General features: G+C 37.6%; 1 protein-coding gene across 1 annotated transcript; it reads left to right on the top strand.

The window, feature by feature from the left end:
- Nucleotides 1–3,017: 3,017 nt before the first annotated feature.
- Nucleotides 3,018–19,461, top strand: LOC102702871 (protein ENHANCED DOWNY MILDEW 2-like). The gene is made up of 19 exons (XM_015840459.2): nt 3,018–3,162; nt 3,459–3,900; nt 3,994–4,090; nt 4,548–4,595; nt 4,676–4,965; nt 6,616–6,712; nt 6,814–6,909; nt 7,703–7,950; nt 8,045–8,128; nt 8,200–8,643; nt 10,177–10,321; nt 10,403–10,504; nt 10,983–11,075; nt 13,978–14,019; nt 16,116–16,226; nt 16,921–16,992; nt 17,343–17,461; nt 17,562–17,625; nt 17,705–19,461. Exons 2-19 carry the CDS (start codon nt 3,491–3,493, stop codon nt 19,139–19,141), a joined length of 3,999 nt encoding a protein of 1,332 aa, XP_015695945.1. The 5' UTR covers nt 3,018–3,162; nt 3,459–3,490; the 3' UTR covers nt 19,142–19,461.
- The last annotated feature ends 479 nt before the right edge of the window (nt 19,462–19,940 follow it).

A 19,940-nucleotide genomic window follows, 5' to 3' on the forward strand; every position in this document is an offset into this window, starting at 1 on the left:
AACACCTAAACTCCCAACATTGATAACACAACGGAGGAGCTCGAGCTAAACTGAAGGAGGCACCAACCGTAGAAACAATGATAATAATTACCTCTCACTCACCTATGTACTAACCAACCCAACAAAGCAGCCTTAGCAACCATGGGTAGTAGTAGGAATGACTACTAACACAAAATGACTGGGACCATACCCATGTTGGCCTCCACTAAGCTCCACTACTTTTAGATCATGACTTTGAACATGGACAAAACATAAGGTCATACTATATGTGTATAAATAACACTTTGAGTGGAAAGAATCTTCCATAAAAAATTGATATTTTTTGTTTGAAGAAAGCCAAGTAACAAAAGATCAATATACACAACATTTTTTTAATTTTGTCTGTCAGTTTGCATTCAGATATGTTGGTATTCCTATCCATTATCGGAAGCCTTAAAATGTTGATCAGAAAGAAGATGAAGATAGATCGTAGAAAACACTCAGTACATAGACGAAAACATCTCATAGTGTTGGAAACTAGTCCTTCTAAACTTGGTTATTTTGGCCTTCCCTGATTTTTGTTTCCTTTTTGAAATTCCACAAGGAGCTTCAAAGATGGGGTTTACTATATGTCTAATTATTTTGTAGAGATGTGATGACCAGAAAAGGAAGTATAGAGTGACCATTTAAGAAAATACATGCTGATGAGAAAAGAATGCAAACTAGGCATTCAAAACCTTGGTAACAAGAATAGATTTTTGAGTAATGACAATGGCTTAAAAGGTAAACTTCTCAAGTGGAGATAATATTTTGAAAAGATACACGGCTGGGAAGACACATGAATGCAATATCACAGAATTGATCATGGAGTCCATGTGGATAAAATATTTTGCAAACCAGCCCATTGGTTAAGATTTATTGTATGTTGGATACAAAAGAAGGTTCCAATATCTGGTGTCTTTAGTTGAGAAGATTCAGCAGCCAGTTTTATTTATTTCTCGTCATAAAACCATATCAGGTGTCTTGAGTTGTGAAGATTGGACTAGCTTCTCATCCATAGCTATCTCTTAAACTAGGGTTGCATAAATGGGGGAAAAAAAGACATTTCTACAAATTGGACGCTCAATTGGAAGCCAAACTGAGCGGTTTTCATCAATTGGAGAAATATGTTTCATGCTTTGGCCAAAAGTTTCAGAAAAGCGAAACATTTAAAAATTAATGATTGCAACATTGATAACCCATTACATGAAACTTTGGGTCCCACTCCCACGGACTATAAAACATAAAAAAATTCATTAAAAAAATTCAAATTTTAGAATATGTATCAAAGCTGAATTCTAGTTAAAATTTTCCTTCTTGCATATGCACATAGAATATTAGTGATTAAAACATACACCCTCCGTCCCAAAACAAATCAACTTTTCAGTTTTTAGATACAATATTTAACTCTTCATCTTATTCAAAAAAATATGATTAATAATTTTATTTTATTAGATGATAAAACATGAATAGTACTTTATGTGTGACTAATTTTTTAAAATTACTTGAAAATTTTTCAAATAAGACGGATGGTCAAATGCTCGATAAAAAAAACCGAAAAGTTGGTTTTTTATGGGATGGAGAGAGTATATATTTTTTTATTAAAATATGATCATGTGAGCTCATGTTGTAAATATTTAATTGCATCAAATACAATGGTCCGAGTTTGATTGCATAGGCTCAAGCTTGATGTAAACCCAAGACCGAGCTTAAGATGAGCCTATATCTAATTAGGGTGTAGTGGGCCGGTACGCCAACCCACTTACAGGCCTATAAGCGGGTTTGCGGATCGACCCACTTACACTCCTACCTATATTACCTTCGAGCTTGAAGGCTAAAGCTCGGCTCGTTTGAGCTTCAAGCTTTTTTGAGCCTGGTGTAGATAACAAAACTATTTCCTAAAGTACACTACTGGTAATAGTAATAGAAGTGAACAAATGCATTGTCATTTAACATCAAGAGCCAAAGCTACGTGATTAGATGGGAAAGTAGTAGTACTACTTAGAGTAAAAAATCGATGCATGTTACAAGGTACTCAACAATACATCTAGAGATGACAATGAGCTATGTCGACTATGGGTAGAGCAAGTTCATGTTCGATCCGATACCTTCTTTTTGCCCATTCGATTGATCCACAATATGATTGGCGGGTAGAAGTTTATACCCATGCCCATGCTCGTTGGGCATGGATATACCCGATAGGTACCCAATGAGTTTCACATGATTAATATCTCAATATAAAGATAACTAAACAACGAGCAACATAACCAATAAATTAAAAAAAATCACTAGTGGTTTAAGGGAACGATGCAAATTATAAACAAGCTAGCATAATTTCATCTAAGTTCAAGATTTTAATGGGTCAATAGAAAATAGGTACCAGAGAGGTAGACCAAAATAAACCTCTATATAAATTTTGGATTGGGCATGAGTTACTTATGGTCAAAATATAGATTTTCATGTTACTGGCAGGCGCACGAACAAAAGGTTAACCTTATATCCATACCTATTGGGTCAAGTGCCATAGGAAAATAAAGTTAACCCCATGCCTATACCTATTGAGGCCCTGTTTAGTTCGAAAAACTTTTCGCAAAATATCATATCGAATTTTTGGACACCTAAATAAAATATTAAATATGTATGAACATTAAAACTAATTACACAATTATGCGGAAAATAGTGAGATGAATCTTTTGAGTCTAATTATGATGTGATTAGCCATAAATACTACAGTAACTAACATATGTTAATGATGGATTAATTAGACTCAAAAGATTCGTCTCACAGTTTACAAGCGGAATTTGAAATTTGTTTTGTAATTAGAATACGTTTAATACTTCAAATGAATATGCAAAAACTTGATTTGATGTTTTTTCACACTAAACAACCCCTGAGTCAAGTGCTAGATGAAAATAATACTGCTATATCTTTAAGCTGAAATCTCGAAGATATAAATGCCCTTTAGTGGAAAGATTTTCTTTCCACACGAGGCACGCCTGACCACCTGCAAAGTCTCCTCGAACGTTCTTCTACTCTCTTTTCTCCCCGGGCCGACCTGCAAATCTCCTCCGTCTCCGTCGCACTCTGCGTCTAGGGTTCGGTCCCTTCTCGCGATTCCGCCTCCTACCTCCCGCACCACTCTCCGTACGGTTCAGCTTTGATCCCTCCTCGCTCTATCTCCCGGAGATTTTTCTTTCTAGGGTTTCGGTAGGACTTCGTTCTTTTTTTTTTCATAAATAAAAATCAGTTTCTTTTATAGGTGTGTTTCCACGGTTTCTGTGGGGGGTGGGTTCGTGTTTTGCGGTTTTTGTGATGGGCAATTTGGCATCGGTGGAATTCGGCTTGGAGAAATCCCTCCGCTTTGCTCGGCGGAATTTAATCTCGCGCAATGCGCCTGAAAATTTTTAGTTCTTTTTTCATGTCTCACTCTTCTTTTGCAGATAGCGGATTTGGGTGGTGTTGCGCTGCGGCCATGATGTCATCGGACGACGACCTTGAGCCTCAGCTCAAGGCGGTGGAGAATTACTACTTTGTAGACGACAATGATGTGCCCGTCTCCTTCGATGTCCTGCCATTCCAGTTCGATGCGGCGGAGGAGGTCGCGTCGTTCAAAAAGGATGTCTACCTGCGGGGGTTCACCGACGGTGGCCTCCAGAAAGTCTACAAGCAGGTGGTCGCCTGGAAGCTAGTTCTTGATGGAGACTTGCCTGAGATCACAGTGCTTTCGACGGAGGGCAGTTGGATTGCCCTGCTGAAGCCGAGGCCTAGCTACGAGGAGACCATCCGGTCTGTACTGATCACTGTGGAAATGCTTCACTTTGCCCGAAGGAGGCCAATGGATTCTGAGAAGGACCTGTGGGATCACCTCCATGGGGTGTTTGAGTATGTGCTAAACGTATTCATTACTTTATGTTTTCATAGTCGTAATTAGGTACTCTGACCTTATTACTAGTCCACTTCTTTTTGGTACCACAGGAGATTTGAGGTTGGGCCATCGGAAGATGACTTTACGGATAATCAGAATTTAATAAAACTCTATGCTCAGAGAGACTCAGATTTTACAAATTCACAGGTATGGGGTCCAGATTCTTGTTGCAGCATACATGGAGTGCGATTGAATTTCCGTGTTCCGTAGAATTTAGTCCAAAATGTTTTCTGGTAAATTCTGTTGGCGTTGCATACAGAAAATTGTATCATGATCATGAACAGAAGAGTTAATGTTTTGTAAGGATGATTTATGTTACAGGATTTACACCTTTTGTTGGACCATCGTAATATGTCTTACTTCATTATTACTTCTCTGTTCCCCCATTGTTTATATCAGACATGCTATCTCTTTTAGCACTCCGGCTTCCCTGTTTTTGCATCCTGTTTACTTATTATTTTATTGCATGCCTACCCCCTTAGCACTTGTTTCTTGTGCTCCTAACTGCACCCTTCCAACATTTACCAATTTTACAATTCAGCAATGTACACCCAACATCTCTTAATTTTTTTTTCATAAGATTGTCTTTCACAATTTCTGACAGGTTTTCCAAGTCTTCGTGAAAGACAAGATTATGAAAAATATCAGTGAGGTAGGTCAGATTTGTTCTTGGTAATACTTTTAATTGTGTATTTCATCTCTCTGCTTAGTTTCCTCTTGATTTTCAACTAGGTTGCTTCAAATAATCTGGGCGTTAAACAAGAGCGGGATGTTAAACAAGAGCTGGGCGTTAAACAAGATTGGGATGTTAAACAAGAGCTGGGCGTTAAACAAGAGCTGGACATTAAACAAGAGCAGGACATTAAACAAGAGCTGGTTGCTGATGTTAATGAAATGGATGAGATGATTGAAGAAGACAGCACATATGTACCCAACAATGATGATGATGAAGAGGATGAGGAAGATGGAGATTTATTTGATTCAGTATGTGCTATTTGTGATAATGGAGGAGAGCTCTTATGGTAGGCACCCTTCTACTTCCTTCCAAGTGCAAGTTTACGAATATTACAGAAACTTAAGAATTAGGGTTTGTAGGATGATTTGCGTGAAACATTTTAGTAACTAAATCCACAGTTTAACAAAATATATAAATTAATAGTTGTATTTGACAGCCTTTTCTTTCTTCAAAGCTGCACTTAACTTCACTGTAGGTCGAGGATACACAACATATTAGTTTCTAACTGTTTTACTTGTGACAATTAGGTGTGAACCACTGAATAGCTAATTTCAAAATAAACTCTAGCTGTGACAAGCATTTAAATGTACCTTGAGTTCATAAAGATCTAGTTGTTTAATCTTTTTATTACTACCTGGTTATCGTTGTAGGAGTTTCCAGGCATTACAGGGCGGTAGCATGTAAATTCTGTCATTTATTGAACTTGTTGAAGACGATTTTGTGGATTCCCTATTTTCTTACTATGCTTCAGAGATACTCCTACATCCCAAAATATAACAATTTATAGAGTTCAAATTTTGTCCCAACTGCTAATTCAAACGCTGGTCTTCAAGGGCCATGTCATGCCAAGTTTGAATTTGTTAGATAACAAGTATTAAGTGTGATGGCTTCCTTTCTTTGGAACAAAATCGTGCCTATTATGTTGTCTTAATTTTTCCTGGATCCGGTTGATCCATATGACATTGAGGCACTACCCGATGTGTCCTGTGCTGTCAAACAGTGCCACCAAGGAGAGCCACACTAGACACCATAATGCCTCTCATCAGAGTCAACAAACACAGTGGCAAGCAAGGCTCGGCAAGCGCTGAACCAGCCACAGCAAGGCCCTTCTCTATCCCCTAGTGACCTTCTGTCCACACACACACTCCACCAGACGGTCTTCTCTACATGTGCCGTGGCTACCACCGGTGAGGAAGGACCCCATGCACTGGGCAGATGGGTGTGTGCTTTGCTATGTGTGGTGCTGCTTGAGGGGTATGAGGAAGAAAGAGCAACAAACAGCAAAAAGTTCTTTCACATTTAGTTTAACAGCAAGAAGGCTGAAGTGGCAAAAAAGGGACGATAAAAATAAACCAGTGGCAGACAATGCAACTTTAATTTTCCAATGGCAAACAAGGGAGTGGGTTAATATTCAATGGTAAACAGAGAACTTTTTCCATGGCTGAAGGAGCAAGTGGGTGTTTTATTTGATGCTTTCCAATGCTTATGTTTACCATTCAAATATTTGGTAGCTTTATTTGACAACTTCTCTGTTATTCTTAAGTGTAAGAAACAATGTACTCAGGATTCCTATGTATATACATGCACTATTATAACCATCCAAGTGTTAGGTAATTTTATTTGAGGACTTCTAATTTTCTAAAACAAATTGAAGATGGGTTAGTGATCTGAATATCTGTATAAATCTTGATTCTTGAGGCACATTTGATGATGGCGATATAGTATGAACCTGCTTGTATATGTAAAAGAAACCATTAACCCACATGGTATTTAAAAAGCCATCCTTAACAAACGATTCTGCTTTTCTTTTCCCCTGGAACACAGTATATTCTCATGGGATAAGACGAGCATGGAATGTTACTATCTTCCTACATTTTTTTGAGTTATCTAATCTCTTTAATGTATTAATGTATGCCGTATGCTGTTTATTTTGTAGCTGTGAAGGTTCATGTATGAGGTCCTTCCATGCAAAAATAAGAGATGGAGAAGATTCTTACTGTGCAACCCTAGGGTACACAAAGGCAGAAGTTAAGGTAGTTTTAAACTTTTTGACTTGTAAAGAGCCCTGATACTTGCTCCATTCCTGGTTTGTTTTGCCTGGATTGTAAAATTATACTTTTCTACTGTTTTATAGGCAATAAAAAATTTTGTGTGTAAGAATTGTGAGCATAAGCAGCACCAATGCTTTGTCTGTGGAGCCTTGGAGCCTTCAGATGGGACAAATGCCAAGGTATTTGATATGATGAAACACAGCTTCTGGTTGTCTCAACCTTACAAAATGACAGCATCCTTTTTTTATTAAAAAAATAAGTCCCAACCTAAGATCAAATGTGCACCAGTGGAGAATAAAATATGAACTTGTTCTTATAATTCATAGGTAGTGTGTCAAGCTTACATTTTCAGCACCAAGAATCATTACAGGCATTGAACAATTGTAGATGGATTGAGTGTCAATACTTGGGATCAGCAGTTGCCTTGAATCAAAACATGATAGGTATGACGAAAATAAGAGGAGAAAGGCTGGTTTGTACTTTATAGCTATAGGTAAAATGCACAAGTTCACCTATCTGGGATTGTCCAGATTCACACCCAGAAGTTGATTCTTTTTGGGACAGAAGGCTTACACTGCTTGTAGAAGGAGAGCTATAGCTTCTTCTGACCTCTGTTTTCACTTACTGTCTTCAATAGGAAATGGCAGTACTCATTGTAACTTACCATCTTCTATTTGAACGTTTGAACGCTCATTTAAATAGCAGAAAACAATTCAACTGTTCTAGCTGACAGATGCAAATGCAAACTAACTAATGTATTATTATAAGGGGATTTTGAATATTTATCTAAAGGAATAAACATGGATAAGAAAAAGTTGCTTCTATTTGATTTGTCCTAGTGGCATATATGGTGTAATATCCTTTCACTAACTCTTTTCCAAACAAGTTGTTCATTCTGTATCTGTTTTGAATCCCGACTTTTCTAGCCATTTTTTAAAAAATTTAAGATGTTGACACTTGCAAATTTTTTAGGTCTTCCTCTGTAATAATGCAACGTGTGGACACTTCTACCACCCCAAGTGTGTTGCACAATTGCTTCATCCTAACAACATGAATGAGGCTTCTGAATTGGAGAAAAATATTATGGTTGGATTTTCATTTACGTGCCCTGTACATTGGTGCTTTAGTTGTAAAGGCCTGGAAGATAGGACTCAAGAACCATTGCAATTTGCTGTCTGCAGACGTTGCCCAAGATCCTACCATAGAAAATGCTTGCCAAGGTTTTAATTTTTTATACATTGTTAGTTCCCTGTCTCAGTTATTGCATATGGCTTTCTTTGGCCTTCTCACTCCTGTCCTGAAATTATTTGACAGGGAAATTTCCTTTGAAGACAATGACGCGGAGGGTATTATAACCCGTGCATGGGAGCTTTCAAAAAGGATTCTAATCTACTGCTTGTATGTAAACGTTCATATGAATTTTCTGTACTAATTGTGGGGTGAAACTCACATCTAGTTAACACTTACAGGGACCATGAAATAGACCTTGATATTGGAACACCACCCAGAGACCATCTAAGGTTTCCTCATGTTGCAAAAACAGCTTATTCTGTAAAGAAGAAAGTGAAAGAACTAGCTGAGAAGAAAAGACAGATCTTTGATGATTCAAATGTTCACGAACCTTTACAGAAGCGTAAGTTAAATGAGAAGTTCAATGCAAAAAGTGACAGAGCAAAAAAAGCTGGGGTGAAAACTTCTTTCGAGGGACATGTTTTTGAGTCTGAAAAGAAAAAGACAAAATACCTGAAAGAGGCAACACTGCCCGAAGCATCTTTGGTTGAGTGTGTTGCAGCTGCTTCAAACAGTAGAGATCAACATATGAAAGAACTTGAAAAGGAATTGGGGACTTCATCGCTTATGGGGAAGATACCTCAGAGCTCATTCCCTATTGTGGATAGTGAAACTGAGAAGAGGTGAGTCACTTGGATACATTGTTTCGTGTAAACAGATTAGAACAATGAGGGCATCAGAGAATATATTTCTTCTCTTCAAGACGAATATGTTGACTAGTGGTTGCGATGGTTATGTCATTTCATATAATTTGACATAATTCATCAAGTCAATCCTCCTTTCCTTCTATGTCTAGTTTCCATACATCATGCTAAATCTATGAGCAAAATCCAGACCAAGCAGGTGTGATGTAAATATGCACTGATTAGACACTAAGTTTTGTGTACTTTAGCTAGACAACCTGTCATTTATGCATTCTCCATTAAAAGTGAGCAAACAAGTTATTTTTGAAGCCCCCAGTGATATTGATATTCCTGTCCAGTCCTGCTTCTAAATTCAGGCTTGTACCAAGCGGTTAAGCCATCCAGTTCAGGGTCTTGCTGAACCTATTTTGCTCAGATCTACTCATGCTATCAGCATGCAACACAATAACTGGTGAGAAAGTGCTTGCAGATGTTTATATTTTGTCAAAATGTCGAGTGAAAAAGGCAATGCACCTAATTATTGCTCCTGAGAATTGTTATTGTCTCATATGCTTATATTTGTAACAGGATACCCCCTGCACTTCTTAATTGTCTGGTTGCCACCTCTCACATAGGATTAGTTACTACAAAGGTATATATACATGAAGTAGAAATGGAAAATTGTCTTGACCCTTCACAGTATACCGAAAAAACTGCAGAGGCTTTATTGCTTCATTGGTGTTTACGGACAGGCCAAAACTAGTCAACCCATAAAAAAAATGAAACCTTCCAACTCTTCTTTCTCCCTTGCATCTGCTATTATGGTTTGTGAATCTGTTGCTGTTCTTAATGAAATTAGGAGGGCCAACCAAAATCTAAAACAAGTTCTAGTATTAAGCTTTTACAATCATAACATGTAGTCCATTTGCAGTTGTACTCATAAAATTAGGTACTCACATCTTTGTATGCAGCGAAAGAAATTTCTTATGGATAAAGAAAAAAGGCCAGAACATTCCATTGCATAACAAGGCATTGAGTACATTGAATTGAAAGCACAATATGTTGAACAAACTAACCATGTCCAAAAGTTCCTTTTCTTTTGGTTACATTATTGGGCATGTTAGCATCTGTGTTGTTTGTATGATGCTAGGTAGATGCATAACTAGCTTGTTCTTTGCATGCTTCACCTCCGCAAGGTCTCTTTGTGCTCTGCCATCGTTAGGTGATTACTTATTTTCTGATGGAACATGTGGACTTGTGGGTGCGTGAAGGTATGCTTCAATACACTGTTCATGACCACAATTGTAAGAATCTAGACTTGTCGGCTTGATTCTTACCATGGGTTGGGTACATGTGTAAGAGTAACCTTACTTCAAAACCTAAGCAGGTGATGTTTATATTATGCATCCAATAACAATCTTATTTATATCTTTTTGGTGTAGCATTCTTCTTTTGTTTGACCTTATTATCATAATTACTTTCCAGATTTGAGACTCCCTGTAGTTGATTATGTATTTTATTATTCTATTGTAGGGTATTGGCTTTGGTAGAAAAGGAGGTTTCTTCCTTGACATTGGCCGATATCTCTAGAAGGTGTGCCATTCCTTCAACTTATGCATCCTCTGGCCAGCAGATTGACAAAATCATTGTACGAGGCAAGCTTGAGCGTTCAATTCAGGTATGGATGAAAGTTCTGGGAGAGGTAGATTGCCAACCTGAAAACCCACCAGTACTCACTCTTATTGATATGCTTTTGTAGGCAGTGAAAGCTGCTTTACAAAAACTGGAAACTGGAGGTGCTGTTGATGACGCTAAAGCAGTCTGTGAATCTGAAGTTTTAAGGCAGTTAACAAGATGGCATGTATGTGGATACAGACCTTCTGACATATCTTGTAATAATGGTCTTATTTCGAACCTATGCTAAGATCTTTTAGGGCTTCTCTTTCTTCTTTCTGGATAATGCAAATATTTCTATTCTAGTACATTTCCCATAATTCAGTGAAGTTACCCATTGAAGCTGTAAGTTAAGAATCCTAATCTTGCAAGCTACTAAGCATGACATCCTAATATTTTTCATCTCTAGTACTTTTAATTGCAGTACTTCTACATGTTGGCTCGTTCATGACTCTGTTGTGAAAATATTAATGGCCACTATTGAGTATTGGATATCATGAAAGGAAATATTGTGGCTGGGGAACGGTGGGAGTATTTTTTCTAGATGTAACTGTATCTGGCTGATATGGTGATACAAAATTTCTCATCATCTGCAAAGCTTATTATACCACTATCTGCCTAGTTTACTGATCAAATATACCAATGTTCTATCATTTTCTCACCAGAATAAGCTCAGAGTGTACCTTGCACCTTTTATTCATGGCATGCGCTACACGTCTTTTGGACGCCATTTTACAAAGAATGAGAAGCTCGTTGAGGTAATCATTTACTACCTCCGTTCCAAAAGGTAATCATTTCTAGGTTGCTTAGCAGGATTAAGGTTGCGAAGAAATGAGTTTAGTGTTCCTCAATAAATGAGGAATGGATAGGGGTGGAAGGGTAGTTGGGGATAGAATAAGAAATTTTAAATGGGAAGTGATTGATGGAACAAGTAGTACTGTGAATAGTGCCAGGAATGCTTATATTGTGAGATAATATTGAAATCCTGGAAATGCTTACACTTTAGAATGGAGGGAGTATTTACAAAATGATGTATGAAAGATTTTTTCTTGGATTGTTACATGGGCTTGCAGTAGAGACCATATCTTGATTATAAGGAACTGCCCATGGACTCTAACTACTGTTGAGTAACTACAAATGAAAGGAAACTAATCAATTTTACAATATGACATATAAGTATTGCGCTTAGCGCTGGTATTGAATTTCTTGACTAAATGTCTGAATAGCATCATGTCAGCAGCATACTCTGTTTGTTTCAGGATATGTTTAGTACTCCCTCTGTCTCAAAATAGTATTCCCTGAGGCCAAAAATATAAGGACACTCTGTACTAATCTCAACCACTCATAACCATCCATCATTTAGTTTTCCTTTCTACTTTCCCATCACCAATCACAACCCTCCATTCTCTCAACCTTAATATCTCCAAACAACTCCAAACATCTTTTGGTGGATGGATGGAGTACAACTTATGCTATTTTTTTGAAGAAATTAAGGTTGGGATTGAGAAATAGTTGTGGTTGGTTGACGTGAGGAAGTAGCTGAAGAAATTAAATCCTAGAAGTAGTAGTATTTTCAGACGGAAGGAGTATACATCTTTCAGTGACCTTTCTATGGATGTTTCCTGGTTTTTCATACTTGCCTGGGTGCTTTCAGACTTCATGGTTTGGCAGGCAAAGCTGCACCTAGTTGTAGTTTAATAATTATGTCCTATTGTCCTCTTTCTGAAAATGTGCCATAAGAATCAAAAGAGCAAATAAAATAAAGCAGAAATAACCTTTATCACCATTGGAAATGTGGAACCTCTACTCCATTGTTCTGCAAAAAATAAAATTACTACCTCTGTCTCATTATACGTGTATTTCTAGCACCTGGGAGATAAGTTAGTTGAGAAGATGACTTAAATACTCATCATTAAATAAGGAGATAGTGTGGAGTTGGAGGTAGTTGGGGCTAAAATAGAGGGAAATTTGAATATGAGGTGATTGATGATGTGATAACTACTATCTCTGTCCCAAAATGTGAACATTTCTAGGTTGTTTTGTAAGGATTAAGGTTGAGAAGAAAAAAACTATGATATCCCTTAATAAATGAGAAATGGATGGGGGTAGGAGGGTAGGTGGGGGACAAAATGGAAAGAATTTTGAACAGGAAGTGATTGACGGGACAAGTAGTACTATGAATAGTGTTAGAAATGTTTATATTTTGGTATAAAATTTGAATCCGAAATGATTACATTTTGGAACATAGGGAGTACTCTATGAAGTGCACTTTTTTGGGGACAATTTTGAATTCTAAGATTGCATTTATTTTGGGATAGATGTAGTATCTCCTATTGCCACTTACATCTGGTCAAATAGCTTTGATGCTATTTAAGAGGGTGAAATATTTATAATTCTCAACTTCCCTTTCTTATCTAATCCTAGTTGGGTCTTCATATAGTTTGAGCACAGGCCCATTCTCATTGGCTATGCCCTAATCAGCACCATGCTGACCCTGGCCAAATCCGGCCCCGATGCCTGTCACTATTGCTTTAAACTGAGTTGTATGGTATTTCTTGAGATTATTCCTCCTGTCATAAAAAATTGACATTTAGGACAAGATTCAGTGAAAATTTTGAATGCTGACCATCAATTTTGTATTAAATTAAATTTGTAAAATCTAATAAGTTTATGATACTGTTCTAATACTTTTAAAGGCAAATATTCTTATACCGTTTCTTTTTCTTTTCAAGCTAAGCATTTGAGACATTATTAATGGTCACAATTTTGAAAGTTTGACCGAAACTTGTCCCAAAAAGTAAAATACTTATGACTGGAAGGAGTAGATGCTAATAGTGGTTAATAATTTTTCCTTATGGCAAATAGTAAATGAAACAGCAACATAACTCCTTAAGGATGTGTTTGGTTCTAGGGATGGGATGGGTTGGGACAGAGCCAATCTATCCCTGACCAAAACGGTGGGACGGATCTATCCCAACACGGTTCGGTGACGCTAGAGTTTTTATATTGTTTGCTGATGCATCATTTGATGTTGTTTAACCAATGAATTATTTATGATGAAACACAAATTGAGATCAAGCTTGTTGCACTGCATGTGCATATGTGATCTTTATTGTGAAATGTCCATTTTATTTTATTAAAATTATTTAAAATATTTTAAATGTATAACTTTAGATTATTCATATATTAATTCTAGTATTCAATATATCATTTTCAATATGAGAGGTAACCTCACTTACTCATTGTGGAGAGGTAAACCACATCCAACCATCCCGCATTCATCCCTCGAACCAAATAAGTGATGGGTTTACTCTATCCCATCTCATCCCTCCAACCTAATAAAAAACAGACTCCAACCCATCCCTTCAACCAAACAGAAATGAAATCAACTCATTCTGCAAAACAGGGGTAGATCCAACCTATCCTACCTAGTCCACGAACCAGACACATACTAACAGAGTGTAGTAGACAAACATAAAAGTACAAATCTCCTTTTAACAGATTGGAGAAAAAAGGTGCCCTTGCTGACAAACAGATAATTGTTCTGTGCAGAATATTTCTATTTTCTTCATGATTTGTTATTATATATGTATAACCTGCTTGCATGGCCCATTCTTGAGTGTTATAGTATTGCATTGACCTATGTACTTCTTTCTGCAGATTGTTGAGAAGCTTCATTGGTATGTGCAACCTGGAGATATGGTATGTTCACTCTGTCATGCAAGAAATATGAATGGTCAACCACTATAAAACATTTTGATTTATTTAGCCATTGTTTCAGAGATTAACAAAAAACTACTGATAACTGTTGCCATTTGTCTAGTCCACTCTATCTATATATGAAAGCATGCACCTTATTTCAAGTTGCACTAATTAATTAAGGGTCGTAAAGTATTCTTTTGGCAAGTTCAGAGTAGGACCTTAGTCTGCCCAAATACTTTTTTGAAACAATCCCCTGAACCATGGGTGTCGGTGTACTTAACCTCTAAACCATCTAGATGACCCCTTTCAAGTGATTTTGTGCATGAGGCTTGTTGATGAGGATAAATTGCTTATGTTGAATGCCGCAGCACTCAAACCATTTTATTTCTTTTTCTTCACAACCTCCTTTCTGTCTTGTGTCATCCTTGGTTGCTCTGCAAACCCCATGTGTTAACCTATAACCAATAAATCTGTTTAGAAGGGACCAAACTTCATGAAATAGAACTTGTTAGATACTGTTTGTTATGTATTTGTTGTTATAGTTTTCTGGGGAGAGAAGGGAATTCTGAGTACATGTCGTCACTATGATATATGATAGACAATCAAATTTTCTAGTGAGAGTGTTTTGTCTAGGAAAAAATGGGAAAACAATTCAAATATATATAAAAACTTCCGATCTGACAATCCAGTATTTCATCAAATCATCGCCTCATAACTAACTCAGAGTCTTATCTACTTGGTTCAAAGAAAAAGCAACTGGAGAAGCAATGAAAAAAAAGGGACACCGGATACCAGATGCAGCTTTGGTCAACACGGTTATACTTGGAAAACAGTAAATTTTCTATTGGCTAGTTATTTACCATGCCTTGCAACGGGACATTGAGTTATACTATGCTATTGATTGTTTTATGGGATTGAGTAGAAACTTAAAAGTTGTTTATTTGGTATGATTTTCTTGTGAGTGGGGAGCGGATGGACTTCTTTTCGTTTTTTCAAGGTGGGAGCGCACTATGCCCGAGGGGGAGGGAGGACGGATGACTGTGTTTTTTAAGTAGTAGATACTGTAATTATTAACTGCAACTGCAAGTCTCTTTGTAAACTTCAAAGAAGGCAAAACAGGACTATCTGTAGACTGGAAGTGAAGTCGAGCAAGCTTTGTAAATGGCGTGTAGCCACAAGTTACATGCCTTGAATTTGATAAATTCTTCTCAAGGCTGATGCTGCACAAAAAGGCTTCTACATTTGTTTTCCACATTTGCACCCTATAATTTACTCCATGTTCGATCTGTTGGTAGGTGTCCAAGAATCTGAGCTGACCTTTCTTGCTTTCATCTTATGATGCATGCTCTAAGCATACGGCACAACTAAAAGCAATTTTAATCTGGGATGATAGTTTTGTCTTGCTGTGCGAGCTTCAATGGCCTGGCTAAAAGGGTTTAGATTTGGAAATAAGATAGGACTGGGTTCATTTTTAAATTATTTAAAAAAGGATAAAAGAATTTGTGATTGTCGCTGCTGGTTTCAACATTACTGACCAAATCAGCCACAGATGGCACTCCTGTTATACACTTGCACTCACCTGAAACTTCTGTCAAGCCATGATCTAAGGTGATCACCTGTGCTAGTTGCATCTTGTATTGTGAAAAAAAAACTTTGATGCTTGTGATAAATAAAAACTGAGCAGAAAGGTAGCATTGTAGATCCTGAAAAACGATAAACACTACTGAGAGATCAAAGCCTTGGCATTGGGCACTCAATCATAGTGATTGAATTGAAGGGAGAGGGTGGCTCTGCTGCTACTGCATCCACCATAATGTGATCATGTTCATGGACATAAATACTTACATTGCATGTTTGTTTGTTTTTTTCCTTCTTGAGGTATGGTGACTCTGCATTCCCTGGCCAAACAGTGATAGGGCAAAATGAGTGACGTTAGGAGGTGGACCTCTTAACTCTTTTTTTCCTTGAGAGGAAGTGGGGATGGCAAACGAGAGAACAGAGCAACTGCCTTCTTCTCTATGCAGTAAATATAAAGATTACATTTTCAATTGTATTTTTACTGATTGCCCAGTGCCTCAATTTTCTGTTTTAAGCAGATTGTGGATTTCGCCTGTGGTACGAATGATTTCAGTCAATTCATGAAAGAAAAGCTTGATAAGGTTGGCAAAAGATGCAACTTCAAGAATTATGATGTTATTCAACCAAAGGTATAATTGTGAACTTTCGAGGCTTTCATGAAATTTTGTGCATTTCTTTTAAATCTTATTACTAGACGGAATCTTTGTCCTCTTTAGTGTTCTTCATGTATATAAAATCTTGGTCAGAATGCCAATTATGCCAGAAACCAGTGCAAGTATATAAAATCTTGCTCTGCTGCTTACTACAAAGTGAATGATGCTATTGGTGTGCTTTTCTTGTTATGTCAGAAACAGGTGCAAGTATGGTGATGAGCTAATTTGTTTCTTGATTTTTATTTAATTAAATCTTTGATTAGTTCTATGGGTAGGGCTTTGAAGCTCTATATCTGAGACTATATTTTGGCTTCATTTTTGTTGACATACATTACCTTTCCTAGCACCTAAAATGTTGACATCTATATCCATTTTAACTTATTACAGAAAATCTTAAGAGGTCCATTTGTAGTTATTAGGTGTTTGTAAACATATTTAAAATTACTCTTAAATTTATGTCCATAGGATAAATTTATCTGTAATCCAGTTCGTTTCAACAGAGTTGTTATCACTTGCATATGCGCTGGTTGATACAATGTGCTACTCATAACTGTAAGGAATTCCCTTGCTGGAGTCCTATTTCTAGTCGCTTCTCTTTGATAGTACAACGTGGTTCATTAGCATTTTCACTCTGATCAGCTGACCTTTTATAATGATTGACACTCTGCAGAATTCTTTCAATTTTGAAAAGAGGGACTGGATGACTGTCCGTCAAAAGGAACTACCACATGGATCTAAACTGGTATGGTCTTTCTTTTGCCTTTTGTCCCTAAATAAGTCTTCAGTCCCAAATTCACCAGTAGGGCAATGTTGTTTAAGATTATGGTCCTGACTTGTGAATACAACTACAATCTGCAAAGATGATTTAAGATTATCGTCCTGAATCAGGAATACAACTACTAACATGATATCATCATTCAGTTATTATTGCTTGTGAGTTATGACTATACAGGTTAAATGTTAGAAGTCCAATTCAAGCAGTTTTGCTTGATGTCAAAATTTCATTCTCATACTTTAGTAAGATAGCATCGATTTTTTAAAGAAAGGACCATTTTTCATATGTTTAATAAATTGCCACTAAATGTTTTGTAGATCATAGGCCTTAATCCTCCTTTTGGATCAAAAGCAATGCTTGCAAACAAATTCATTGACAAGGCTCTGACCTTCAAGCCAAAGCTCATTATATTAATTGTCCCTAAGGAGGCTGAAAGGTAATGAAGATCTTTGTGGAAAACATTGCATATTAATGTAGTTTTGTTGTCTCTGCTGCTGAAACACTGCTTACTTTTCACCTCTGGTGAATGCTATCAGGTTAGATCGAAAAAAGCAACCTTATGATTTGGTATGGGAAGATGAGCAAAGACTTTCTGGGAAGGTATACAACTTACATTTCTATTGAATCTTACATCTCTCTTTGTGCATCCTGTAGTAGTTGACTTATTTATACCTTGCAGTCATTCTATTTACCTGGTTCTTTGGATGTGAGTGACAAACAAATTGACCAGTGGAATAAATATCCACCCCCACTCTGTTTGTGGAGTCGCGCTGATTGGACACAGAAGCACAAGAGAATAGCAGAGCAGCATGGGCATTTCTCCCATACCGATGAAGAATTGGTTTATGTTTGTGAGGATCAATCTACAAAGAATCATGATGTCTATAATAAGCAGAAATCCACATCTGGAAAAGGAAAAGAGGCTCACTTTAATGGAAACAAGAATTTCGCTGCTGGGAAACCAGTACAAGCAGATGGCTTCCCTCCTGAAAAGCTAGTAGAAGTTGCATACGAGGAAACAAAGGTTGTTTCTAACAGAAGTGATATGTATCAAGCAGATCAAATTGGTGTTCATGATGAGGAGAGAGATGCACATTCGGACTTGATGATTTCTCGGTACAACAGTATGAGAGCAAAGGAGGTTTCAAATAGCTCAAGAGACAAAAGGAAGTCAGATAATACAGGACATGGTGTGAAAGGAGATTCTGATATGAGTATCTCGCCCCCAGACTCTAGGAATTATCAACACAAATCAAGCAACCGTGAACCTCCATTGTCCAGTAGAAGTGTACATACCACCTCAGAGAGATTGGGATATCATGATAACTGTTTCAATCATCTTGTACAAGAGCACTCAGCATCTAGCCTTCAGATGTCAACCTTTGAGGACAGCTATTTCAGACCTGTTAACGAATATGGAGTTGCATCTGTAGAAAATAACGTTGCCTTTTCGACTGATAACGGCCCAAGAATGTACAGTCCTGATCTTGAGCTAACCGGGCTGTATGCTAGTGATCCTACTGGTAATGCTTACGGTGCAGTATCTGGTGGAATTGGTGGCAGCTTTTACAGGAGGCAGGACCTCCAGGATCACGCCCTGGGGAGTAGTGACTCTGCTCATGTGAATCCAGTTCCTGGAAGAGAGATGCAGGAAAATGCAAGAATATACTACGGACACATGGATGAGCTTCCACAAACATCAATGAACACACCTTCCATGGATATTCGAACACAGATAAGAATGTACGGCGCTGGGCACATCAGGGATGATCCTGATATTCGAGCACAGATAAGAATGTATGGTAGATACAGTGGCTCTGATCATCAGCATGCAAGCAGATACTCTTCTCGATCTCCAGACGCTATCGCATCCAGATTTGAGCAACCTGCTTTAACTTCATATGGAATGCCAACTTTAGGTTCAACAGGGAGGTCAGTGATAGATAGGTATGGTCCTCCTATCGATGAAACAAACTATAGAACTGGCCAACGAGGCCCATACAGTGCTCCAGACTTTCGCAGGGATCGGCATCCTGACACACAGAATTTTGCTGCTTCTTCCCACAAGCAGCATCCTTACCCACCTCCAGGTTCCTCTGGTGGTTGGCATGACTAGTAACTGAGCCTTTGATGTTCACATAGCTTTGTGGTTTGGCATCCTCTGGCAGATGTAATATAACAAAGATAACAAGAGATGACCCAGAGGATGCTTAAAATGTTACTGTAGAGGTTTAACCATGTGTTGGAACGGATTAAGTAGGTTATAGCGTTTGTCGTTCTCTGAGCTTCAGCGATACCAATTTCGTTTGCGCTTAATGTAAAAAAAAAAGAACTTTTGTTTTGAAATGGGAATTTGTTTTCATGATAGTTGTGTGAACAGTGCTTGAGTAATTATAATGTGGATGCACCATTTTAGTTAACTAATTGTTTGCCTATATGGTTTGGAATACTACTGGTTTCTGTACTTGTGTTGAACTGGATCTGGATGTGAGACGTTCTTCCCCTTGCTTTTGTGTTGTCCGTCTGTACTTGTTTCTGTACAGTTGCAGTTGTGATTTTGGCTTTGCTTATTCATCTGGCATATAGTTTCATATATGGTAGGACTTGAATGTTAGTGACCAAGCCCTCCGATACCAGAGCAGCTTAGAGCTTCAGTTCGAAGAAACAAGGTTAAAATCATAAACCGGAAAAAGAAGGGGAAGTCACGTTTATTCAACTTAAAATAGCAGTAAGACCATACGATTGCCTCCTTTATATAATGAAATGAGATGTTAATTTTTGAAGTTTGATATCGTGGCTAGTTTTGGGTCTTGACGTCCTCTGTTCCAAAATAACTTTATTTTTTATTTATATCATACGTACCAATACAATACAAAGGTACACAAGACTAGTACACTTGATCAACCCCCAATACA

The sequence above is a fragment of the Oryza brachyantha genome, chromosome 8, assembly GCF_000231095.2.
Source record: "Oryza brachyantha chromosome 8, ObraRS2, whole genome shotgun sequence".
Classification (NCBI taxonomy): domain Eukaryota; kingdom Viridiplantae; phylum Streptophyta; class Magnoliopsida; order Poales; family Poaceae; genus Oryza; species Oryza brachyantha.

Coding starts and splice junctions, on each gene's coding strand:
- LOC102702871 (XM_015840459.2), top strand. CDS start 3,491: ATGATGTCATCGGACGACGACCTTGAGCCTCAGCTCAAGGCGGTGGAG. Junction 3,901..3,993: donor CACCTCCATGGGGTGTTTGA/GTATGTGCTAAA, acceptor TTGGTACCACAG/GAGATTTGAGGTTGGGCCAT. Junction 6,713..6,813: donor ACACAAAGGCAGAAGTTAAG/GTAGTTTTAAAC, acceptor ACTGTTTTATAG/GCAATAAAAAATTTTGTGTG.